The sequence below is a fragment of the Perognathus longimembris genome, chromosome 25, assembly GCF_023159225.1.
Source record: "Perognathus longimembris pacificus isolate PPM17 chromosome 25, ASM2315922v1, whole genome shotgun sequence".
Classification (NCBI taxonomy): Eukaryota; Metazoa; Chordata; class Mammalia; order Rodentia; family Heteromyidae; genus Perognathus; species Perognathus longimembris.
The window spans coordinates 20,523,348-20,549,848 of NC_063185.1; the positions used below are offsets into that span (position 1 = coordinate 20,523,348).

Consider the following 26,501-nt stretch of genomic DNA (forward strand, 5'->3'; position numbering starts at 1 on the left):
TATTTAAGTAACTCTTCAGCAAGAGGCATTCATTTTTGTTATTTCTGAGTTTCACGAGTTGCGAGCCTACTTTAATCAATACTAAAAATTTCCTTGACTTAATACCTTAAAATAGATCAGTGGGTGAGTGTAGCATAATAGACTTTAATTTTGTCTTTTAAGCTTCAAATTAGGGAAGTTCATCTTGGTTGCAGGGGAGGAAAATATAGGAATTTTAAAAGTAATTCTGCAGCCAGAAGCATTCTTGGGGAAGTCCTGTTCTCTCTCTGGAATGGGAATTCCTTATCTAGAAAGGGAATGGATTTGGTTAGGTGCTCTTTAAATATCTTATCTTCAGCACTGTCTCATAACCCACAATAGAATCAAGGTCACACTGTAGCTATGCCAAGAGTGGAGCCAGCCTCTACTAAATTAATGCTTCTCTTTCATAAAATGCTCAAAAAATTTTCAAAGCAAGAAAAATCTAAAGCCAACACCTCGATATTTGGGGTTTGCAACTATGGGAAACAGCAACCAATTGTCATCTGTTTTTTTGGTGATATATTATTACAATTATTTTTAGATAAAATAAAAATGCAACTATTGCTTTCAGTTGCATTTCTGAAATACTCTTATGTTATGGTTCCTACGTTAGCTGTTAGAAAGTTGGTTTTAAGGGGTTGAGATTATAGAGCAGTCATGTGAAATTCAGGGAAATGCGTTTGGTTTCAAAGTGATATGTGTCATTTCTGCTTATGACCTCTTAATGCATAGTTGGGGTTCCTGTGGAGATGTTGGGGCTCAAAACGGTGGCTCATTGTGTACTAGGAAAGACAGTGAGTTTTAGGAAGTTCTAGAATCTGTGTGATAGGCATGGTACCATCTTATTTCTACAAAATTGAAGTTTAAACAGGCTAAGCATTTTGTTGAAGGATATTTAATAGAATGGGATAATTTCTTAAGATCTAGAGTTCTTATTCCCCGGTGTCTCATAAACATGTTACCCAAAAAGACAGACTAAAAGGAATTTTATTCCTAAGTTTGTTAAGAGCTAGCTTCACAGACATGCAGCAAAGAAATATGAGCACCTAACAGGATGAGAGTGTATATGTGTCATTAACATACTCACTTGTTAGTCCCTATACTGAGATAACCGTCATGTCGAAATGCAGCAGAAATTTCAACCCAGAGACATATTTTAGCAGTGTCCTTCACATTCAGAAACATATCTATAGCTTTGGGGGTTATTATTATTTACTAGGTTAGTAGACCACTAGATAATCATTCATACCTGGCCTTAATTAAGAAACTGTTAAATGCGGAATGTTTATATGAATTTGTTCCTTGAAGAAAAATATCATTTGAATAAAAATATGCAGGACAGAATAAATTAGAGAATTTGTTTCTGTTTTTGATAGCAGAAAAAGGGATTAATTTTCTTCAAGTTGTTGTTCTCTAAATCTGCTGAAACATTTATTCTTCTCACTTAAAAGATGAATTGGTACAATCACCGATGAACAGTACATTCTTCCTCCTTAGTTGTCCCAAATAAATTTAAAACACTGGTTTTGAGGTGAGGGGCAGTGCTGAAGTTTGAACTGTGTGCTGAGCTTCTTCAGCCGGCACTTCATGCCAGAACCACACCTCCAATCCAGCTTCTTGCTGGTTATTCGGGAGCATGGGTAAGAAGAGATTCTCATCTCCAGATGACTGGGAAGCAAGGAAGAGAAGATGGAGCTGGAGGTCCAGGATCACCTCCAGTGATCGACTTCCCTCCCGTAGGCTCCATCTCCTAGTTCAGCCCCCTCCCAGTAGCTCTACCAGATGGCTGCCAGAGCTTTAACCCATGCCGTTCAAACCACAGCAGTATCTCCCTGCTACGTGGACACTGCTTTTACATTTAATACAGAGACCACAGTATAATTGTCCCCTTTCCCATACTGCTTTGTCTTTCTGTTCGTCCATTCAAAAATATTACCTGCTCTTGGTAATATGCTCCTTCAAGTCAAAAATGGATGCACTAAAGTAACATTTTCTTACAGGTGCAGTTTGTTTCCCATGCCTAACACATACTTAATATTTGCTAACTCCATATATCACTGCCAGCTCTAGAAGACACTTTTAAAAGGAATACTAAGGTACAATACATGACAATGGGAAAGATGAAAATTTCCCATTAGACAACGGAGACTGCTGTAATCGTTTCCCAACATGATTTCCAGTCTGCTAACACTCCTAGGCTGAACAGGACCATGTATCTATTGTTCTCTGCTAACTGGTGAAAAGCTATGCAATAGAAAAGACAATGTGGAATTCATGAGCTGTGTAATAGCTCCTTTTTAAAGAGATAATGCAATCATGAACACCAATTGTAACCACGTAATGATCACATTTCCTTACTTGGGGATTTCTTCTTACCGTACCCGTGACTAAGAATGAAATTAGATTTCACAAAAGTGAATTTCAAAGATCAATGACAATTGTAATTACAGAGAAATGACTTTAAGCATGTACAGTTAGAAGTGGTAGATGAGCACACAGATGTCCAATGCCCACCTAGAGCACTGGCTGCAGGCTTGGGTAGGATCTGCGCAATCGCCACAAGACACTGGCTGTCAGCATGGAAAACTGAGAGCCCTCACAGGAAAAGGAAGTTTCTACTTTTCAAACATTGGAGTCCTAGTCCCATAAGAAAAGAACTGTATGAACCGAGGTATCAGTTCTTCCAACACGCAGGACAGACAGTTTCTTTGGCCCAAGTGCCTAACAATTCCAGCCCCATTTTCAGAGCTGGATTCTTGAATTTACTAGTGTCTTATTTTAGAAAACCATATGCATGATTATCCTTATCAAAAAAAAAAAAGGGAGGGATTGGAGGTGATTAACCCTCAAAAGGCAGTGCAAATGCATCTGCAGAAATGTAGACATTCTTGCATCTTTGAGAAGCAATTTCAAGCCCAGAGCAACATGCTAAGAAATGAATGTAAAACCCGTGGCTCACCTAAGGTTTGCCTGGGAACAGATGTTAAGCAGGTTGCAAAGAAGTTTACAGAACCTTTCCAATCTAGCTCTCATTTCCTCTTTCCATTCCACATGTGGCCTTATGTAGCCTAAATATCTATCATAAGCAAAGCAAACTGACTTTAAGCTCACTTGCTTTATCTTTACTATGTATTTTTCTGGAAGATAGAATTGCAATCGAAATAAAACCCTGTAGCTCTACGTATGGACATCTGTGCCTCCATTCCTTGCGTTTCTCTTTCGACTCTCATCTAAGCAGCTGAACGCTTGCTTGCCACTTGCCTGCACTTCGCTGATCAGCAGTCTTGCCTTGCCAATTAGCACTCCGGCCTTTTGTCATTTGCTGAAGTTCTCCAGAGCTATTGTTCTGCATCAAGACCCCATTCTTCATTTCCCACAATGAAATGAGACAGCTGAGTCCAGGGCAAATCACTGTAACTCCTGTTGGAGCTGCTGTTGTGGTCCTGTTGCCATATGGCTGGATGACCTTGGGCAATTCCTTTTCTATTTTGGCTCACACTTCCCTCACCTCAAAAAACCAAATCAGACTACATGAAGTTCTTGAAGTTTTTGAAGTTCTTTCACACTCTTAAAAATGTCGTTCTCTATTTCCTGATCGTTAGCCTCTCTGTTACAAAGCAAACTTCTGGTGGATATTTGTTTTCTGTGTCCCAAGAGTTCCTAATGGAAATTTCCTGGTGTTTACGATGTCCTTGCCTGTCCTGTGTCAAGAATCTAAGGGGCACTTGGTTGGAGGATAGGGAACTGACATAGAGATGGCTGCTAAGACATCTATCTCTGACACCATGAAATTTGAGATCTTCCTTTTGAGCTTCATCACAGCATGACAAGTCATTGCCGTGGACAAAAGGAGGAATTATAGAAAAATTAAATTATGTGCCTTTATGGAATTCCTAGTGCTGTAAACCAACCCTTACCTGGCCTCCTAAGCGGGCTGGATGCACTCACGCATCTGTAAACTTCTGTGGGAGCAGCAGTTCACGCTGTGCACTGTGCCAAGAAATTCTGCAGTGAAGCCCACAAGGAAGAGCAATGAAACGCCCCGCCCTGTGTAACTGACGTGAGATAATACTAGCAACGGCAATGAGAAAAATAACACTCGAGTAAGACAAATTCCTGACCTGTCTGGTGAGGAATAAAGTCCTTTGCTGGTAATTGATAAGCTTCTGCTTCTGTTGACCTTCACAACTCAAGGTCACACACGGGATATTTAGCCCTAGCAAAGAAAAAGACAGCTTAACGCTCAGAAAAAAAAAAAAAAAAATATATATATATATAGCCCAGGAGTAAAAGATCTCTCCTTGAGAATGACTCTTTAGCAAAGAGACTGTTTGGGGATCAAGCCTGGCTTATTCACATCAATGGCCCATGGCTATGACTTTTTATTCATGTGAAATTGGGTTCAGAAGAGACAGGTAAGAAAGCATCGCATTAGCAGGAAAATGATTAGAGGGTGTTGGGCACTGTCCTGTGTTCTAAAGACAGGCGAGGGGCAAGGTTCCCCTGCTGACCCGCAGTGACAGCTTCATTAATTACAACAACAAAAAGCGAGTCCACACAGATCATACTGTACTCAATTCAATTTTACAGATATTAGCGTGCAGTAACTTCTAAGAAACAATAAACCAGAATGATCTTCTTGTCGGTAGGAAAAAAATAATTGGACATAACTTAATAAAGAAATGTGTCGAAATAATGGGAAGGTTGGCCAGCATTGATTGTTGTTACTTTTGCATGAGAAAAAAAATTCCTTCATATTTCCAAGAGTCCCATATAAAAACAAAACCTGGTTAAGTACAGTGGCTTCAAGAAAAAAGTAAGGCTTTATGATGAAGTATAATAATGTCAAGAAAAACTAAATGGCTCCTTGTACTTAGTCTTAATGGTGAATTACATTTTTAAAATTTCTCCTCTATGAAACCTTTTCATAATGACGTCTCTTCCTCTGTTTAAAGGTAAAATGCATACAACTCAATGGTACTAATAGTTTTTTTTGTTTTTTTTTTTGGCCAGTCATGGGCCTTGGACTCAGGGCCTGAGCACTGTCCCTGGCTTCTTCCCGCTCAAGGCTAGCACTCTGCCACTTGAGCCACAGCGCCGCTTCTGGCCGTTTTCTGTATATGTGGTGCTGGGGAATCGAACCTAGGGCCTCGTGTATCCGAGGCAGGCACTCTTGCCACTAGGCTATATCCCCAGCCCAGTGGTACTAATAGTTTTAAACATACTCATGCGACTACTGCTTCGTAGGACTGGAGATTATCAGCCAAGCACTTCAGTCCCCAAACCCCTGATCCTGGGTACTAGGTTACTCACCTAAGTAATTGCAGAGTGCGATTCCCATCTCACTGACAGAGAATTAAGCTGGTAGGAGGAGGGGTTTGGGCCCTACAAACCTACCAGGTTAAGCCACAGACAGGCAAGCCACGTCAAATCACTACCGTGATGAGGCCGTGGCACGAAGCCAGCCTTCATGGCCATTTCCCATTTGACATACATACGCTTGCTGAGCCTTATACAAAGAAACAGGAAGATTCTAGAGCTTCAGAAGGTCGATCTCATTTTATTTCCATGATCACATCACCAGGGGAGGCTAGGAGAGCTGGCAGTGGTTTTATGCGTAGGTAGTGATGATTTGTTGTCATAGATTTATGAAGGGAACAAGTGATTAGCATGCATAGGGATTCATACGGTGGGGAGGAGGTATGAGAGAGGAATGGGGATACGTTTCCATTCTGTCTTCACACTATAGCAAGTTATTAAGGGTGTCAACTCAACTTGCTGGCCGCAGGATTCTGATGATGAACTCTAACCTGGCATGTCTTTGTCTTTTTTTTTTTTTTTTTTTGGCTAGTCCTGGGCCTTGGACTCAGGGCCTGAGCACTGTCCCTGGCTTCTTCCCGCTCAAGGCTAGCACTCTGCCACTTGAGCCACAGCGCCGCTTCTGGCCGTTTTCTGTATATGTGGTGCTGGGGAATCGAACCTAGGGCCTCGTGTATCCGAGGCAGGCACTCTTGCCACTAGGCTATATCCCCAGCCCCTGTCTTTGTCTTTTTGACAGAGATAACCAGACGCTTGTGCAGGAACCTCATTATCAAGGATAGCTAAACTGGTTACCATGACTGAATTACTTTATCTACCACTCACTGATATCACTAATATGTTATTTTTACAAAAAAATGCTTTTGGTAAAATTTGTAATACAAAAATACCAGGCCGGAGGGGAAGAAAAGTCTTAGCTGAACTTACTTGTGAATATGAAGGAAATGCACTGTGCTCACACCTCTCTTTGCTTGCCCATAAAATGGAGGAATTACAATCACTCTGCCAAAGTTTCTGGGAGTTAACTGAGCTGAGTTTCTGTCAATGTACAGGAAATTGTGATATGATGCAGAGATAGCTAATTTGCCTTGACATGAAAAAGTTTCCACGTAACAACATCTGGAAAATTCCAGTTTATTTCATAGCTGCATAAAAAGAAAAATGATTTAATTTCTAGTTTCTTGAAAGTTCCTGGAAGCTAATGGTGAGTGTGATGTTGGGGTTCTGCCGGCTCTGTAACCTTCCATTCAGGCGGCAGGAGGACACGGTGTATACTAGGGGTATATGAATAACTGCCTCATAGCTGGCTCTAGAGGCCAAATACCTAAGAACTTCAAAGTGGAATTTCAGCTTCCATTTATTGGAAGATATAAGCTCTGACTAATTTATGAGGAATATTACAAATGGTCTGGATTTTAAATGGTGTTTATAACAATGAAATATTCACCAATCTATCATGGATTGTTGAAAAAAAAACAAACAAACCAGAATTAAAGTAAATGTCCCTAATTCCAGACTTGGTTCCAGACTGAGTTTGCCTCTAGCCCCATTGCAACCCCTCCACAGGATTCCTTCACTCCTCCATGCTTTAGTGCCTGCAGTAGTAGATTCCTTTCTCAGAAAAGTGGAAATGCTTTACAACACACTAAGAAAACAGCACTAAGATAACACCATTATCATTGCTTAGTGATTATCTGTGTGACTCACAGTCCGAGGTTCTTAAATCATGTTAACAGTATATATATATGTATTCTGTGCCAGTAAGGATACTGAAATAATAAATCATGAGTCATTCTGCTACTCCAGAAGGAGAGCAGCTCAGAGTGACTCAAGTAGCTGCTTCTCACTCTGGGGCTTCTGTGACCAGATTCTGTCATCAGGACTTTGATATAAGCAATAACAACCACATATTATTAAACCAAGATAAGAGGCAAAGTTTTGATTTTCTCAGTGATTTTTGGGGAAACTAGCTATTATAACGCCTGAGTAAATTTGGAAGGAAAGGATGAAAGAAGTGACTTGCAGAGGAAGATGAGAAGATGGAATTCGAAGGTCCTTGCATTGATGCAATTAATTGCCTTTAAGTGCTCATAAAACCAATTAGGAACCTATCTATAGCTTTGGACAGGTTTGAAAGCCCTAGGACTGTAAGAAATAGCTACCCCAGGTTCAATGCATTCTCTCGCTCCTCAGGAAGGCAAAAGTTAAACTTTCAGATGAGCAATGAAGGATGGGCTACAATTTGAAATTAGATGGAATCCAGAGATTCACAAAATATTTAATGATATTTAAAGTGGGATAAAGGAAAATGATAAAGCTGTACTAATGATACTCTATTCTGTTGGAGAGTAAAACAATACTAAGTTCTTCTTGAAGACTGATAGCCTATTTGAACAGTTCTATCAGGATAATTATTTATTTTTAGACTTTATAGTTACCCAGTGTTGCAATAACTAGTAGTATGTCTTGAAAACATTCCATACACAGCATACCACACAGGCAATCTGTATGAAGTATTTCTTTCAGCACTTAAAAAAACATCAAAGTAGACAGGATTACTACCTTCCTTTTCAAGAGATAAGAAAAATAGGAACTCTAGGAAATTAGGCAAGTAGTCCAAGCAATTCCTTCCTGCCAAGGAAACCAAAAGAGAGCTTGAAGTTTGGTTCCATATGCACAGATTTTAAGATCAGGAACCTTTTACCCTGTAGGGTTTCTTATGACGATGCCTCTGGTGGAAGTGTAGACAGAAGAATAAGAGCGAGACTGGAAGGGGGGAAATCTGCAATTGTGAAGTAGTCCCTGTAGAGACCACTGTAAGCTCAGAGCATCATGGCCAGAAGGTACTTGCCAAACTGCGGCTGGAGTTTGCCAAAGGCAGTTCAACAGGAAATCTTACACTCCTGTTCCTTCACCATGTGTTACCCGAGGAAAAGGAAACCTTTAAAGGTCAGTTGACAAATACCTGGTGTGTCAGCTTCCTCAGCTCTTAGAGTCTTATTTACTGTGAATTTTCACCCACTCTACAAAGTAGAGTCAGAGACTCAGTAAGCATTCATTAGATATGATGGGTGAACCCACTCAAAAATGGCACCCCTTTTCTTGTTTATTCATTTCTTTTAACTGCTTCAGGATGATTATTGCCCTAAAGAAAATTCACTTCATTTATTAAGAAATCCACAAGATTTCCTCTCGTCTACTCTGAACAATAATTTGTTCTTGAAAAATTTCAAAACTCTCACTTTCTTCCTGTGGTATTTCGGGTTTGGGTTTGTTTTATATTATTTTTTATTGTCAAACTGATATACAGAGTGGTTACAGTTTCATATGTTAGGCATTGGATACATTTCTTGTACTGTTTGTTACCACCTCCCTCATTCCCCTGTCCCCCTTTCTCTTCCCCCCCCTCCCATGAGTTGTTCAGTAGATTTACACTAAACAGTTTTGCAAGTATTGCTTTTGTAATCGTTTGTCTTTTTTACCCTGTGTCTCTCGATTTTGGTATTCCCTTTCAGTTTCCTAGTTCTAATACCTGTATACACGGTTTCCAATGTACTCAGATAAGATACAGAGATAGTGCAGGTACAACCACAGGAAGGGGATACAAGAGGATCATCAATAATAGAAGCTGCGGTTTCACATCGCATGTTGAAAGTAATTACAACAGTGATATAACAGTCGTTTCCATGGAGTTCATTTCACTTAGCATCATCTTATGTGTTCATAAGGGTATAGCTATTGGGCTCTTGTGATCCTCTGCTGTGACTTGCCTAAACCTGTGCTAATTATTCCCTATGAGGGAGACCATAGAGTCCATATTTCTTTGGGTCTGGCTCACTTCACTTAGTATAATTTTTTCCAAGTCCTTCCATTTTCTTACAAATGGGGCAATGTCATTCTTTCTGATAAGAGGCATAAAATTCCATTGTGTAGATGTACCACATTTTCCTGATCCATTCGTCTACTGTGGGGCATCTGGGTTGGTTCCAAATTCTAGCTGTGACAAATTGTGCTGCGATGAACATTGTTGTGCTGGTGGCTTTAGTGTGATTTTGTTTGTGGTCTTTTGGATAGATACCCAAAAGTGGGGCTGCTGGGTCATAGGGGAGTTCTATATTTAGCCTTCTGAGGAATCTCCATACTGCTTGCCAGAGTGGCTGAACCAGTTTACATTCCCACCAACAATGAAGTAGGGTTCCCTTTTGGCCACATCCCCTTCCACATTTGTCATTGTTAGTTTTCTTGATATAGGACATTCTTACTGGGATGAGATGGAATCTCAATGTTGTTTTGATTTGCATTTCTTTTATGGCCAGTGATGTAGAGCACTTTTTCATATGTCTCGGCCATTCTCATTTCCTCATCAGAGAAGTCTCTTTGTAAGTCTTTAGCCCACTTGATGAGGGGGCTATTGGTTCTTTGCAGTTTTGTTTTGGAGAAATGTAATTTTTTTAGTTCTGCATATATTTTAGATATGAGGCCTTTGTCCATTGAATGGCCGGTAAAGATCTTTTCCCAATCTGTGGGCTTTCTGTTTATCTTGCGAGCTATGTCCTTTGCCCTGCAGAAGCTCTGCAGTTTGATGCAGTCCCATTTGTCCATCCTTTCTTTTATATTGTTATTTTAAAAAATTTTCCCAGCACTTATGCTTAAACTCAGGGCCTGGTGCAAACTATGTTGCTCTAGGCTGGCATTCTACCACTTGAGCTACACCTCTACTTCTAGCTTTTTGCTGGTTAACTGGAAATGAGAGTTTCACGGCTGGCTTAGAACGACAGTCCTCAGCTCTCAGACTCGTGAGTAGCTCCACTCCTGAGTTTTAATTTAGCCATTCTCCAGATGGACAAAATGAGGTTCAAGGAGGGTAAGTGACAGACACAAGGCCACAGGGCCAGGGAAGGGAAGAACTGGGACTCAGAGACGCTGCCGAGTGCAGCACTCATCCGCAGACACGAGGGGCGTGCTGGGAAATGCCACTGGGCATGTTGGAACCTTTAGTCATCTCTCATGGTTGCTCCATCCATTTCATTGCTTATCTATTCAGGGCCTCCTATGTTCCGAGCATCACAGGGCTCATGAAGATAAATCGCCCTTGGAAGAGACGCCGGCCCAGTGGAATAATAATGAGCCAGATCTGACTGAATTTTAAAGTACATTACATGAATCTGCATGTGATAAGCCTATTAAGGACTCCCCATACACAAAGCTACACAGATTATTCATTACACCAGGACACACCAATTGACACCTGCCTCGGAAGAGTGTCATCCCCATTTCTACCTTTCTGAATGAAGAAGCCATTATCCCCCAAATATCCTAAGGTCTTAAAATGCCATAATATATGTTTGAAGTATAATTTGAAGGTATCAGAACAGTCATTATCCTGTTGAAGAACTACTGTAGGGCTTAATTGTGGCTGCTCCACCCACCTTGCTTCTCCTCAGCCTCCGTGCTCAGTTAGCAGACGGGGGCTGCTGGGGAAGGCAGAAGCAGAACCTTGCTGCATGGTGCTTGCTGGAGATGATTTGGGAGGATGACGGTGGCATTGCCACGGCTCTGCCAGGCCAAGGCTCAGTTAGCAGTTGTCTGGTTTCTGCTGGCCTTCTCCTGTCGTTCCTTCCCTTTCTTGGACTATAGGAAGCCAAAGTCTGAGTTTGCACCCAGACAAATCTGATGTGCCTGTAGCTTTAGGTAAGAGAGAGGTCCAATGTTTGCACACCCTTCCAGCCACTTTCAGCTCTTCAACTCCTTTCTCAAGCTTGGAAGAATATAATGGATGTGGTCAAGGGAATGCCGAGCTCTCTTGGAGATCTTTGGCATTGTAAGGTTATATCCAACCATGAGATTGGAGTCTGCATACAACAACTATATTAGGAACTTGATGCTGCTTACTATGTCATTCATGGGGCTTGAACTCAGGGCCTGGGCACTGTCCCTGAGCTCTTTTTGCTCAAGGCTGGTACTCTACCACTTTGAGTGAGAGCACCACTTCCAGCTTTCTGATGGTTAATTGGAAATAGAGTTTCAGGATGACTTTTCAGCCAGAGCTGACTTTGAACTGGGATCAACCTCCTGAGTAGCAGGATTACAGGCATGAGCCACCAGCGCGGGGCTGTCTTGTAGATTTTGCTTGAGCAATCCCTCAGTGTAGAGCTCAAGTCCTGAATCCAGAGTTGGGGAACTGGCATTCCCGCTTGTTTCTGCGGGCTGCATGAATGTGGGCAAGCTTTTTTTGCTTACATTTACCATGTTGCACATAGAAGTGAAAGTTTAACAATCTAATAGGATTTTTAGAATAATCAAATGAGTTTCAAGTATATGGAAATTGCTACAGTTACAAAGTACTAATTTTTTATGGGCACATTTGTCTGGCTGCATGACCAAAGCAGTGCTCTCAACAGCTCTACAATATCTTGGTGTCATTAATGGAAAACTTATGGTCAGAAAAGTTTTGTTTTAAATACATAAAGAAGTCTGTAGGAATGGCTGTTTAACATGTATAAAATCTCTTTTCCTCTAGATGGACTGAAATACTTTGATGACAATATAAGGTGCATACATAGACAGAAATAGACATACACATATATGCAAGTTGATATAGATGATTATCTTAAAATCTGAAGAAGTACATATTTACTTAACAAATTAATTTTAAATTCTTCACAGGTAAAAGAAAGTTCCATTGGCTAAACTTTAGAAAGATGAAAATTTAAATGCAAGTCATACATTTTTGAAACTCCAAAGCGTTAGACCTCTGGTATCATGTTGTTCCTCTAAGAACCAGATCAAGAAAAGCAGGCCTGGGGCTGGGGATATAGCCTAGTGGCAAGAGTGCCTGCCTCATATACATGAGGCCCTGGGTTTGATTCCCCAGCACCACATATATAGAAAATGGCCAGAAGTGGCGCTGTAGCTCAAGTGGCAGAGTGCTAGCCTTGGGCAAAAAGAAGCCAGGGACAGTGCTCAGGCCCTGAGTCCAAGCCCCAGGACTGGCAAAAAAAAAAAAAAAAAAAAGCAAAGCAGGCCTGTAATCCAAGCTAGTCTGGAGACTGAGGTAGGAGGCACAGGGAGAAAGCATGAAGTCTACCTGAAAACCAAACTAAAAAGAGCAACAGGGCTTGGGGTATGGGTGTAGCGGTAAGACTGAGCTCAGCCTTCAGTACTGCTAAAATACACAAAAAGCAACGAAGCTAAATCAAAACAAAATGGTCAAACAGGACGACCCCACAACTTGCTCCTTCACTCTATTTACCATAATTAAATGCCATTAACATTCCTATTTACTTGTAAGAATTAGTTTAAAACAAAAATTTGAGTTAGCCACAGTCCAACTCGATGTTGAAGAGACTCTGGAACATCCAACCCGGAGTTATCTTCCTCTGCCTTTAAGCAAGGAAGATATCCTTTATGTGCTTGGATTATTACCACTGAAATCATGGGTTGCAATAGTAATAGAATCCTACATCCTAGAATGCTATGAGCATTAAATTAAGATTGTAAGAAAGGAGATTGATGCAAACCTGCCCCATGTACAAAGTCCAAGCTTACTTAAAAAAATAATACTACTCATGTTTACAAAACTCTTAGAATGAAAAAAGTCTAATCCATCGGCATTTAAAATTATCCTGCGACCACTAGCCATTACATAATACATTTAGGAAAGACTACTTATTTATGCTTTTGCTCTTGTGCTCTTCTTGCGCTTGTTACATAAGGATCAGGCAATTAAAAATAATGGCCTGCCTCAGCTCCCCGTGTGCAGAAATCCTCTCTCCAAGCGCACTGTGAGCCTGCGCTTCTCTGCGCACAATCCCTGGGAGAACCACTCAGCAGCCCTTGGAGTGGGATTTCAGCCAGAAGCCAGCAAGCCACAACTACTCCTGTCAGCTTCCTGGAGGCTTTGTGTTCTGTTGGGTGTTGTACATATTTTAGTTTGGCTCTCAGTATACTATCTAGAAAAGACCTTTTTCTAGCATTCAAGGTGAAGAAAGCTAAAATCTCACAGATGGGAACTGCTTTACTCCAAGATAGACGGTCAGATAGGAAGGTGATACAGTCATGGTATACTTTATTGCTCTGCTCAGCGCTGCTCAAAACTCTTCTCATTCTCAACTAAGTTAAGAAAGAAAAGTGAGCTACTAGGCTAATATAAATACAACTTAATCTCATTTCATTAATTTCCAGAATAGTTGACTGACCTTATGCACTTTATGATCATGAGTATTCCCTCTCCTTCTTGTCAATGATAGATGGCTCATTCATTCGTGCTGAAGTTAGGCGTGGCTAGTGGCTGTTAACCTATCGCCATCTAACCCAGCTCAATGGTATTATGAATATGGTATGCAGAATCTATGACTATCTGCAGGTGTGGTGAATATTTCCATCATTTTAAATGAGATTAAGTTGTATTTATATTGTAGGAAGTACTCTGTAATCCATCACTAATTTATTTCAACCCAACAGCTATGATCAGTCTGCAGTATATTTGAACTCAAGTTACATTTAATTTGAAAATTAATGTTTTAGTTTGTTATCATAAAAGTAACATGGATGGATCTGAACTCAATGTCAGAGACGAGATCTGGAATGACACAGAGCTTCTGAGTTCACCCCATGTGTCATGAATATTCATACAGCTCCCTTCAGAACCATTAACGCATTCGATACGCTCCATCCCTTCTGAGCTGTTCTGTAATGGTATATGTATGGTATTTTCTACATAAGATCTTTTTTTTAAAAAAATGGCTTAATGTATTTATCCCTAAGAGGAGAATAAAGTACTTTATTCTTAAGTCACTGCAATTGATCCAAATGATTGAAATCTGCACTCCTATCAGTCATTCAAGTGGTTTATAGGGACTGATTCTATAATGAGCTGTGGTGTGTGTGTGTGTGTGTGTGTGTGTGTGTGTGTTTTGCTGGTGGTATAGATATACCTGTCTATATTCCAGAATGCAGACTTTTGTGCAACAGAAGGAAACAATCACAGAAACGATCACATGCTGTGTAAATTCAGCATCCGTCCTAGTCCTCGATGTCCTGAACTAGCCAGAAACGGGAGAAAGGCCCTTTTTGTGTGGCCGTGGGCCATTCCCTGGGCAGCCTGGCTGGTCTGCGGATGGATGACAGCGCGTGGCTGGCACTGGGCCACGCGTCTCTTTTGATCAGCTCCTCCACCTTCTCTTTGGCTGAGACTCAGCGAGCGAGTGCATCGATTTCCTCTCAGGGCCTCTCGGGGCTCATTCAGCCCACACTCAGCACGTGCTCTTCTTCCACTGCCAGGCCCTCCCGGGAGGGCAGTGGACCAAGTCTTCCCTTGCTGGGGTGTGTTTTACACGGTCACATGCCACAGCTCCTCAGGGAAGGAAGGTGGACATGGCCCTGTCCTCTCTGCTCACACCGAGCAAGTGTGAGAGCTGCAGAGGCCCCCGGTGCAGCTCTGAGCAGCTGATAACGGATGCTCCCCAGCCCCTCCCCGCTTCCCTGCCCCTCTCTCTCCTTGGCTGGACCACACACAAGACGGGGAGTCATGGAGCGCATGGAGAATACCGCCTGGTACTCTCTAGAGGCAGGACGGAGCGAGGGGCGAGGGATCTGTTATCACCTAGGATGCTGCAATTGCGGCTCAACCTCCTAGATCCATAGGTCCATCTTGCTTTTGTTGTTTGTGGGGTTTTTGTTCAGTTGTTGTTGTTTTGTGCCATTCCTGGGGCTTGAACTCTGGAACTTACATGCTGTCCCTGGGCTGCTCTTGCTCAAGGCTAGTGCTCTACGAGTGGAGTCGTAGCATCACTTGTGGCTTTTTCTGTGATTAATTGGAGAGAAGAGTCTCATGAACTTTCTTGCCCAGGCTGGCTTCAAACTGTGACCCTCTGGGTTACAGGTGTGCGACACGGACGCTCAGCTTTGTTTTTGCTCTTAAGATAGGGCTTTTCTATGTAACCCAGATGAACAATCTTCTTCCTTCAGCATCTTTTAAAGTGCTGAAATTATAGGAAGGTGCCCTCTGCCTGGCTAATCTAATCTAAAATGTCTTTATTCTTTAGTTATAGCCAAACCAGATCATCCTTGATATTCCACACAACAACAAACAGTATGAACTTCATAGTTTTATTTAGACTACATTTTATGCCAATTTGTATGTTACTTTAAAATGATGGCAGCTTAAAAAGTTTAGAACTAAAAAGAGTTAGATAACGTTTAACTTAAAATATCCGTTTTCCTTGGTCTATTATCCTAAGTATACAATCTGTTTTCCAAAAATTATTCTAATGATTAATTAACCCTGTAATTAATCCCGAGTCCTTTATGTTGTTAAGAAATCATTGACAAAATGTATGGTTAAAAAAAAATTTACTCTTTGACATGGTAAATTAAATAGGACACTAAACATTCACTCTGAGACCAAAGGAGGATATTCTTAGGAGAGGATCACAGAGGCTCAATCACCATCTGCTTAGAATCAAATAAAAGGATGTTTATCAAAATGAACTTCAAGCAATGGAAATGAGAATTTTCTGTTATTTTGCTTTTGGGTTTTTTCTTTCCTCCTTTGTTGTTGTTTTTGATTTCTGTACCTTTTGTCTCAGCTTATCTGTTCGGGAGGGGGTAAGGGGGAGCACAGACATGGAGGGACAAAGTGGGAACAAATGCAGCACTGACCCTCAGCAGACACTATGTGGAAAGTGAGCTGTACAGCTTGTGAGGGAGGGAGTTAGGGAGGGAAAAACACTGGGAGAAAATGAAGAAAGATGTGACACTATTTGGATCCCCTTTATGTTTTCTTCTTGCCTAATTGCTCTGGCTAGGAATTCTAGTACTATGTTGGACAGGAGGGGAGAGAGCGGACATCCTTGTCTTGCTCCTGATTTTAAAGGGACTGGCTTTAGTTTTTTCACCCTTTAGTATTATGCAAGCTGTTGGTTTGTCATAGACTGCCTTTATAATATTCAGGAAAGTTCCCTGGAATCCCAGTTTTTCCAGGGCTTTTATCATTAATGGGTGCTGGATTTTATCGAATGCCTTTTCCGCATCTAGGGATATAACCATGTGATTCTTTACCTTGCTCTGGTTGATGTGGCGGATTACATTAATTGACTTGTGTATATTGAACCAACTTTGCATCACTGGAATGAATCCAGTTTGATCATAGTGTATGATTTTATTTTGATGACTTGTTCAAGTCGGTTGGCCAGAATTTTGTTGAGAAGCGTTGTATCAATGTTCATCAAAGAGATGGGTCTGTAGTTCTCTTTCCTTGATGGGTCCCTGTCTGGTTTTGGGATTGGCATTATACTAGCATCGTGGAATGTGTTTGGTAGTGAGCTTTTACTCTCTATTTCATTGAAGATGTGGGAAAGAATAAAGCCAGACAAATTATAAAGCATGAAGTTAACATATTCACCTGTCTTAGAAACAGGAAGACAATAGCCAGAGAGAAAGACCTAGATTAAAGTTAAATGACAGCCTTGATGCCACGCTAAGGACTTTGGTCCTTCTTCAAAAATGAACAAGATATACTTGTTTACAAGGACTGGTATTCATCAAAAATTTCAGAAATGTGCCTGCCAGCAGTTCTAATCACTGTAATAAATAAGCCCTTACTTGTTTTATTAGAGTCATTTTGTCCCTGTGTAGTGATGATGGGTCTTTCATAGCCACGGGGTTTTAGACAGCAAAGGCTTCGGCTGAGCTCCAACCTGCTTCCCTTTTGTTGACTGCAGAGTGCACAGCTCTAAATACCATCCATAGAGAGCGAAGTTCGAGGGACTAAGCCAACACTGGGAATGGGGCTGGTGAGAGAAGTCTGGTATTCTACCTTTTACAAAACTAGTTAGAATACTCTTTAAAAATTGTATTCTTGAACTTGCTAGAGCGGCACTGTACCACTTCAGCCATATCTCCAAGTCTTTTGCCTTAATTTTTTTGGATAGAATCTCACAGTTTTATACAGTAAACTTAAGCGTTTTCCTTTATGATTTGTTATATTGTGTCTGATCTGTCTCGACATACTAAGTATCAGCAGTACAACACTAATTGTGATGTGCTATGACTTTAAAAAGCGTATGTTAGGATAAATCCAGGAGAAGAAAAAATGTGAAGTGGCTGAAATAACCACCTTAGATGTGGTTGGCATTTAAGCCTTTTGGGTTTGGAGAATCACTGATGCAGTACTTTATGGGGATTTCATTTTATAGGCTTCTCAGTCCAAGAGTTTTTAAGCATACAAAAAGTGACTTGGCCTGGGAGATAAGACAGACATTCAGCTGTCACCGAAGCCGCTTTGCTTTTAAACGGCTTGTTCCCGAGTTTGAATCTGTAATCCACTGGTAGAAAAGCTTTAGATTTGCAGGCAGAGATGCAAGATGGTCAGAAGCTATTACCTCCTAATAGAAACGGATAGATAAGCAGACTACGGAAGTTTAGACCCCGACCTCAGGGGAAATGGAGAATTGAATTGAGATGATTATCTCCTTAATGTTGGCCAAAATTAAGGTTTACCTTTAAAGAGTCAGATCAGTCATTCAAAAAAGTCCTGACTGTCACTCATATGATAAGAGGGAAGTTATCAAAAATGGGAGGCTTCATTTAAATTTTTATAGTTTGTATATTTCAATTTAAACACTTTTAAGATGTGGAGGAAATCCAAGGATTTAGGGAAAAAAATGAGGAAAAGGACTTCTGAATGTTATTATTTCAAAAGAAATACTCTTTTCTTTTTTCCTGCATGAATAAAAGACTGCTTTGTCTCTGGTATTCTGATCAAGGAAATGAACACGTAAAGGCTGGGCAATAAAAGGTTATCTTCAATAAAATGTTTTCACCTCTCACATATAACTTGTGTCTTCCATGTCTGAAGTGAGGGCAAATGAGGAAATCAATCTAATTCATGAAATGCCATGATCGATCCCCACATTTGCCCTCACCTCAGTGGTTCTCTTTTTTAAATAAAAATATTCAGAAGTACGTTTCTCCCTATTTAAAGTTCAAACTCTTTTCTTTCTAAAATTAGAACCACTGCAGGGGAGATAGGCACAAAATACAAACACTGGTCTTCCTTTTGACCTCCAAACAGCAAATGCACCTGTTGTGTGATAAGCATGAAGATAAAACAAGGCCAAGAATCATCTCACAAATGAAACTATGATCAATACATTCAAAAAGGTTTTCTTGGGCTGGGGATATAGCCTAGTGGCAAGAGTGCCTGCCTCGGTATACCCGAGGCCCTAGGTTCGATTCCCCAGTACCACATATACAGAAAATGGCCAGAAGCGGCGCTGTGGCTCAAGTGGCAGAGTGCTAGCCTTGAGCGGGAAGAAGCCAGGGACAGTGCTTAGGCCCTGAGTCCAAGGCCCAGGACTGGCCAAAAAAAAAAAAAAAAAAAAATCAAAAAGGTTTTCTTACATCTAAGAGAAATGATTGGGGGGGGTTGTTTTTACTTTTGTTTGTGTTGAGAGCCCACGTAGAAAGAAGGAAGCTTTCAATGTAGTCTTCACGTAGCTCTCAGTTTACAGGTGGGTATTCATACGAGTTAAACACAAGCTTGTTTTCAAATGCTCTCTGGTTTTTTGCTGAGGGCCTGCACGGTGCCATCTCCGCTCTCTTCCAGGAGACTACGTCGTCATGTGTGTCTACTTCGATCTGAGCAGAAGAATGGGCTACTTCACCATCCAGACCTATATCCCCTGCACGCTCATCGTTGTCCTGTCCTGGGTATCTTTCTGGATCAATAAGGATGCTGTACCAGCCAGAACATCATTAGGTGAGACACATGCTTTGTGTTGTGTTGTGCCAATATCACCAACCTTGATTTCCCATTTGAAGTTTGATTTGCTTCAAGTTCAGCAGTAGTCATTTACACAGGAATCACCTACTTTAAGGAAAATAAGGATTTAAAGAATGATAGTAAAGCTTCCTAGTTCTGTTGTTCTGTTCTCCTGAATTTCTTCAATAACTTTGCATTATAGGTTTATAACCAAGATAACTAAAAACAAACTTTAATTTCAATAGAACTGTGTGTAAACATACTGATTCTACTTATCCCTTTCTAATTCTGTGCTTCATGACATCATATAAGTAGTTAAAAATCAGCCAGGGTGAAGTATTAACACCATGGGAAGACACTGGAGATGAGGGGCGTCTGTTTCCTGGATTCGATCAGTGTACATTTCCTAGGATGTCATGTGTCATTCACTGTTGGTTAATTTCAACATGTAGTTCTTCTGATGATATTTGAAGTAATTGATACTTTACAGAAGAGCTATCAAAAAGATTATTTTTTGGTAAAGTACATTTGCCTGTGAAATCTTGGGAACAAAATGACTGTTAAGATTATTTGCAGTTGGCTCCATCTATTCCATATGATAGCATTAGTCTCAAGTTTTTTTTGTTTTTTTTTTTGGCCAGTCCTGGGCCTTGGACTCCGGGCCTGAGCACTGTCCCTGGCTTCTTCCCGCTCAAGGCTAGCACTCTGCCACTTGAGCCACAGTGCCGCTTCTGGCCGTTTTCTGCATATGTGGTGCTGGGGAATCGAACCTAGGGCCTCGTGTATCCGAGGCAGGCACTCTTGCCACTAGGCTATATCCCCAGCCCTAGTCTCAAGTTTTCACCCTAATTTTCTTTATCCATAGAAGAAGATACAAAGCCACAGGTGCTTGGGGCATTAGAGTCGAAAGCCCTGAATGAAAGGTTTATTCTACATAGGAGTTTTCAAAGATTTAAGTAAAAATGAAGAAAAGATTAGTTATAAAACCCCAGTCGCCTCTCATCAGCTATGGGGAACCCAGAAACACATTCCTTACTAACCCTCTGGCTACAGAGCAAGTATTATGTAAGAGTTTAGAGGTAGGGTTTTCAACTCTGGATTTCCAGACATATATACAATATGACCTTGAGATGTCCTTTGTTCTCAAAATCGCAGCTTTCTCACACATGAAACAAACAAATATTTCCTGTAATTAACATTCAAGCTTCCATTAGGGTTTAAGTAAAGTATCACATGCAACCCACATTGAGCACAGCCACTGCAGAGATTTCCTGACAAAATGATCTGTACTAGGTTATTAAACAGAGGGCAGAAGTGATTACTGCAAAAAGTAATTTGCATATCTGTCCTCTTCCAAACTTAATTTAGTTTCCCATCTGTTTCAAAATGAAGTCATTTTGATTTTTCCTGTTTTATGCAGTACTGTGTGTTACAAATCCTATTCAACAATTTGAATATCTACTCTAATGGTACAAGCTGAAATTAACTCAATATTATCGTGAGCCTAATATTTTAGGATTAGAACTTGCCACTGTGAGCCAATGTCCCATCTCCCCAACCGAAATGCAAGTACCTTTTTGCCTCCTTTGTAGGATGGGAACACAGCTACTACCACCGGATGATAATCCGAATATTGTATATAGTTATGGATGGATGGAATAAATACATCGAAATATTCCAATCTACCCTCTTCCCCAAGAACATGGGAAGGGAAATATTTAAACTCTTTTCCTTGTTGAAGTCTGGGCTCTTGCCCACCCGTCCCATTCATGACTTGCTTAGGTAGCCCACTTGGCGGTACTTAACGTTTAGCACTGAATAAATGTCAACTGGCAAATGGCTATGTGGGAAAGGGACCAGAGTGAGTGAGGAAGGGGATGAGGGAGGGGCTTCTGAGCAGAGAACAGGTGGCCGGACCGACCCACTCAGCACTTAGACAGCAGGCATGCTCAGTATGGCCTGTAGGACTTCTCTCTACTTTGCAGAAAATGCACACAGAAATTCTAATGGTCGCACAAACTGTCGCACAAACTGAGCTAAGGACGTGGAGGTGCTGCACGTTTGAACGACTTACCTAAGGTCACACCGCTGTCAGGAACTAGGCCCTGCCTCGTGGGCACAGCCAATGTGACTCGGTGTGGGTGTTAGGGCTCCCCCGGGCCGGTGGCGGGTGAAGGAAGGGCCCCACCCACACGCTCGGCACCCATTACTATTTTAACCTTGTGGTCTCACTTCTCTGGATGACTACTACTCCCTAAATTTCAGTACACGTTTATATCACGAGGAGCAATTGTAAAAGAACGCATGATGAACTGGACACTCGTGGCTCACATCTACAATCTCAGTTACTTAGGAGGCTGAAATCTGGGGATTGGCTATTCAGAGCTAGCCTAGACCCGGAGACTCTTCCCTCCAGCTAGCTACCAAAAAGAAAGCAAGCCGGAAGGGGCGCTGCGGCTCACGTGGTGGAGCACTAGCCTTGAGCACAAAAGCTCAGGGACAACATTCAGCCCTTAGTTCAAGTGCCAAGACAAACACAAGTAAGTGAATAGATAGATAGAGTAGAAGTAAGATGACTTAATCCAACTCTAAGTGATACTTATGTCACTTGTCAAGAGTAAGGCCGAGAAATTACTTTGCTTGACAACTGTACAATTAGGAAAAGAAGAGTTTTTAAGTCACACACTTGATTCCTGCATCCAAATTCTCCCTCTGCTGATTTACTAATGGAGCAATGGCAGAGCCTAACCCAAGCAATCATTTCAGCAAATAGTATGTATCATTTTACTTTGGAGATAATTATCATCCTACAAATAATTCACCTACCCAATCGAGTGAATGGATGCCATGAGTGCATAACTTCTACTTCACCCACACAACATGCATTTCCCTGCCTGCTGTCAGAGGCCGCGCACTCTAAACACCCGTAAGAAGACAAGATTTCCTTTCCTCTGACCTTCTGTTAATTTTTTTTTTTTTTTTTGGCCAGTCCTGGGCCTTGGACTCAGGGCCTGAGCACTGTCCCTGGCTTCTTTTTGCTCAAGGCTAGCACTCTGCCACCTGAGCCACAGCGCCGCTTCTGGCCGTTTTCTGTATATGTGGTGCTGGGGAATCGAACCTAGGGCCTCGTGTATCCGAGGCAGGCACTCTTGCCACTAGGCTATATCCCCAGCCCTTCTGTTAATTTTTTAACAGTGACAAGGTTGGTTACTTCTTATATTTGAAGCTTCGCGTTAACCGTCTTAGCTAGCCGCCCCTCACACGGGCCTTCTTTCCGCCCATCATGCCTGTCATCTCTGACAGCACACATCATGCTTGAAGTTGTTGTAAGGTACATCCAGGAAATCCAGTCGGCAAGAGACAGAGACGCCACCACTTAAAAGGCCAAATTACCAGACTTTATTAGAGACCTGGAGGACTACTGGTGGACTCTTGTCTCAATGACCAGCAGCCCCATGAATACACTTAACACTGTCAGAAAACTAAGTCATGAGAATCAGAGAGGAAAGAACAAGTAGAAAAGCAATACAAACAAACTAGATCAGCTCCAGTGAAGAGCTGAAGTGGGACGCCATGGTGACTAGAAAAGAGCCAGGAGACAGGACATGAACATGGAGACATGTGGCATGGCATAATGGCACTTGAGCTGGTCTGGGCCTAAATAGGGTCATAGCATAGGGCAGGGTCACAGGCAGCTTGAGAGTCACCACACAAGACTGGCAGGTCCAGTAATCTATTGTCCAAGTCCCCGCCTCTGCCTCTAGGGATTCAGGCACACCCGTCACTTGGGAGGTGGGACTTCCCTGACAACAGTGAAGACGAGACGGTGTCAGTTAAACCCAATACCCTATCATCTACGGTGTGACAAAGATGGCACTGGTCAGATCAAGTATCCCTATTTCAAAGTGAAGATATTCAGTTAGATTTTTTTTCTTTTTTCTGGCCAGTCCTGGGCCTTGAACTCAGGGCCTGAGCACTGTCCCTGGCTTCTTTTTGCTCAAGGCTAGCACTCTGCCACCTGAGCCACAGCGCCGCTTCTGGCCGTTTTCTACATATGTGGTGCTGGGGAATCGAACCCAGGGCTTCATGTATACGAGGCAAGCGCTCTTGCCACTAGGCCATAACCCCAGCCCCACAAAGTGAAGATATTCAGAACTTGCCTGACTCATAGGGTTCTCTTACTGGAATATACGTCACGGCCTATACCCAGTGCGTACCACAGTAACACGTTTAGCAGACAAGCAATAATAGCTGCAAGGTAGAGAAATTAATTCGCTTTGACTCCTCCCTGGTGGCTGGGGATCAGAAATCAGTGGGGACGTGTTGCTCACATGACCACATGCCGTCACATGACCTGTTCTGCCCGGCCTCTCCCCAGGGATCACCACCGTCCTGACCATGACCACCCTCAGCACCATTGCCCGCAAGTCTCTCCCCAAGGTGTCCTACGTCACAGCCATGGATCTCTTTGTATCTGTTTGCTTTATCTTTGTCTTCTCTGCTTTGGTGGAGTACGGCACCCTGCATTACTTTGTCAGCAATCGGAAACCAAGCAAGGACAAAGACAAAAAGAAGAAAAATCCTGTATGTATCATTTCCCCTTGGGCCCACTGAAGTTTGTTTGTTTGTCTTTTTCTGTCTAAAGACCATGAGGTTCTGGCTTGGGTTTGGCTTTGGTACCCTAGCTGAAGGTTAAGGCTCAAAACTTGGGCTTCAGGATGGAAATAGTTTGGTGTGGGTTTTGACCGGAACATACGATCTACTAACGGTCATTAGTTACTTGAGATTCCTGGGTTCTAAGTGAGCATCCTTATGCAAAAGTAACACCTTGCATCTTTATGAGATGGGTGAAAACTAGTGTTGAGGAACGTCTCCATGTTCTAGCTGCTATTATTCAACGTTTCGCTGATTTCCATCTTGCTGCCCCACTTACTGTACAGTTTAAAACGTTTTAGTGATATAAATGAAAACTGTTGTTTAAGTCATTCCACTACAGGTCAGCTACAGGTTCTTCAAGTTCTGAGGATTATGACACTTTTCCAAACTATTTGGTGTGTCTTTGGGCGGGTGTACATATGTATGTTGTCACCAGATGACTTCTGTTGGATCCATATACAATATTATCTTTCTGTGAGTGTGTGTGTGTGTGTGTGTGTGTGTGTGTGTGCGCGCGCGCGCGCATGCTAGTAGCAGGGTTTAAACTAAGGGCTTCATGATCTCAAATTTTTTACTCACAGTTGGTGCTCTACCACTTCAGCTATACCACCAATGTAGTCTTTTGGCTGGTTAACTGGAGAGTGTCTTGAACTTTTCTGCCTAGGCTGGCTTTGAACTGTGATCCTCACATCTTAGCCTCCTGAGTAGCTAAGATTATAGGTGCAAGTTACTAGTACCTGGCTCTTTTTCCTTTGAAAACAAATACTTTCCTGTGTTCAGGTAAGTTATGTAGTCTCCCTATGTCTTTCTTGTATAGAAAATAAGTATGTACGGCACTGCTGGGAAAAATTAATCTGCTGAGGGAGGTAAACATAAAAAGAGTCCTTGTCCTTCATCGTTGATGATATTGGTTGGTATCAATGATGGCTGATGGCTAATGGTTGATGATCCTAAATAAATGCAGTTACCACCAAGAATTTCTTTCAGCATCTGTCTGATTTGGACAAAGGCAGGATGACTTTTGATTGCTCTGAGGTTTAATCAGAGAAGGGTAAGCACAAATGTAAGTGCCTAAAGTGACTGGCTCTTATTGTGGCTTTGAGGAGAATGGGAAACTACCCAAGTGGCCACCTGAGCAGACTCTGGCTTTCAGAGCCACAAATGAAAGTTAAGTTCCATTCTTTCAAGAGAGGGGCAAGGGTAATGGCCCCACCCACCTGATTTCCAGCTTTCCCTGGCTTCCTGATCTGAGAGCCACAAGGGCTATCTATGGCAGGGGCTACCTGTGTGACCAAGGAGAAGGTAGCTGGTTCTAGATTTCATCCTGACACATCTCCCAGAAACTCCAGCAAAATTCTGCAAAGAGCACACTGATGGAAGCGTAAGGCATTGTCACAAGGAAGATCCTGTTGTTTAACAAAAGGAAATGCTTCTTTTTTCATTTCCTCCAATATTTATGATGCCCCGTGCAATCCTTTACTCTCCCTGTTTTGCCTTTCTGTGCCTTTCCATTTTTTTCTATCCATGTTTTATTTTACTTGTTGTGCTGGGTGTTTTTGTTTGCCCCCTCTTCTCTTTCCATTTCATTTTCCCCTGAGAAGATGGCTCCATTGACCCCGGTATTGTACTTGCCAGCTCTAACAAGGATGTGAGGTTAGGCTGTCAGACCACTTCTGAAAAGTCCTTTCCAAAAGAGCCCTTTGATTATCAGCTACATCACTGCAGGGTAGAGAGGAACACAGTTGAATTCCTCAACTTACAGTCCAAGAAATAGCAGATGGAAAAAAAAAAGAAGGGAGAGAAGGAAAGGAATCAAAGAAAATGAGAAAACGAAATTGCCAGAGAATTACATACATTTCCCCCTTTAAGCCAATCTGCTAATTTATGTGGAATGAGAAGCCTTTTCCTGTTTACTGTGCCCTTGTGTCATGTGTCTACTCTCAGCAGCTAAAAGTCTCTCTGATGACTGTTTGAAAATGAATTTACACCATTTCTATACAGGGAAAACAGACAACAGGAAGACTCACAATTGGACAAGACTGGCTTTTGTAGTGAGATAAATGTGGACTAATTTACTGAAGATTTAACTAATAATCACCAGATTCTGTTGTACCAATGAGGCATATACTTTATCCCAAGTTCAGAACTCTCCTTCTGTGTTTATAATTTCAGTTCATTTTACTTGCTGTGTTTTCAAAATGTATTTTTAATTTATCTTTTGTTTCTCTTTCTTATTCTTTTCTACCCTTTCCTTCTTTTTTTTTTTTTTTTTTGATTAAAAAAAACCCAAACCTGCGATTCTCTTTTCTGTCTACAAACCCAAAGCTTCTCCGGATGTTTTCCTTCAAGGTATAATATTCTTGGAATGAAAATCCACTGCATGCAATTGCTAAATTTAACTATTAATGCTTCACACTGTATTTTTTAATTCATTTTTTATGAGTAGAGATTTAAGCATTCTACTAGACATAACATATTCAAAGTTGGGGAAAGTTCTATAGTTTCCAGAGAGCTGATGAAGTAACTATTCAGCATTTCACCATAGGCTTTGATCTTACTCTAAAGCTCATAATCAGAAGGCCTGTGAAATGTCACAGGTAATCAAGGCTCTTTTACACATCAAAGCAAAAAATGACCTTCTCTCTTCAGAATGGGAGAAAATGGGATTCAATTTTAGTGGTTATACCTACTGTACATAAATTATTTTAAAACAAAAATTTAACACTCTAAATCCTAAAAT

General features: G+C 41.5%; 1 protein-coding gene across 5 annotated transcripts in view; it reads left to right on the forward strand.

Annotated features, from left to right (window-relative positions):
* Positions 1–26,501, forward strand: part of Gabrg2 (gamma-aminobutyric acid type A receptor subunit gamma2) — a 44,402-nt gene that overhangs the window by 16,552 nt on the left and 1,349 nt on the right. For 2 of the 5 annotated variants that reach the window (XM_048333953.1, XM_048333956.1), the window contains exons 6-7: positions 18,950–19,102; positions 23,484–23,689. In XM_048333953.1, the coding sequence (XP_048189910.1) occupies positions 18,950–19,102; positions 23,484–23,689 (359 nt within the window). Of the gene's footprint in view, positions 1–18,949; positions 19,103–23,483; positions 23,690–26,086; positions 26,111–26,501 lie in introns of all 5 variants that reach the window. The other 3 variants (XM_048333954.1, XM_048333955.1, XM_048333957.1) reach the window with 3 other exon arrangements.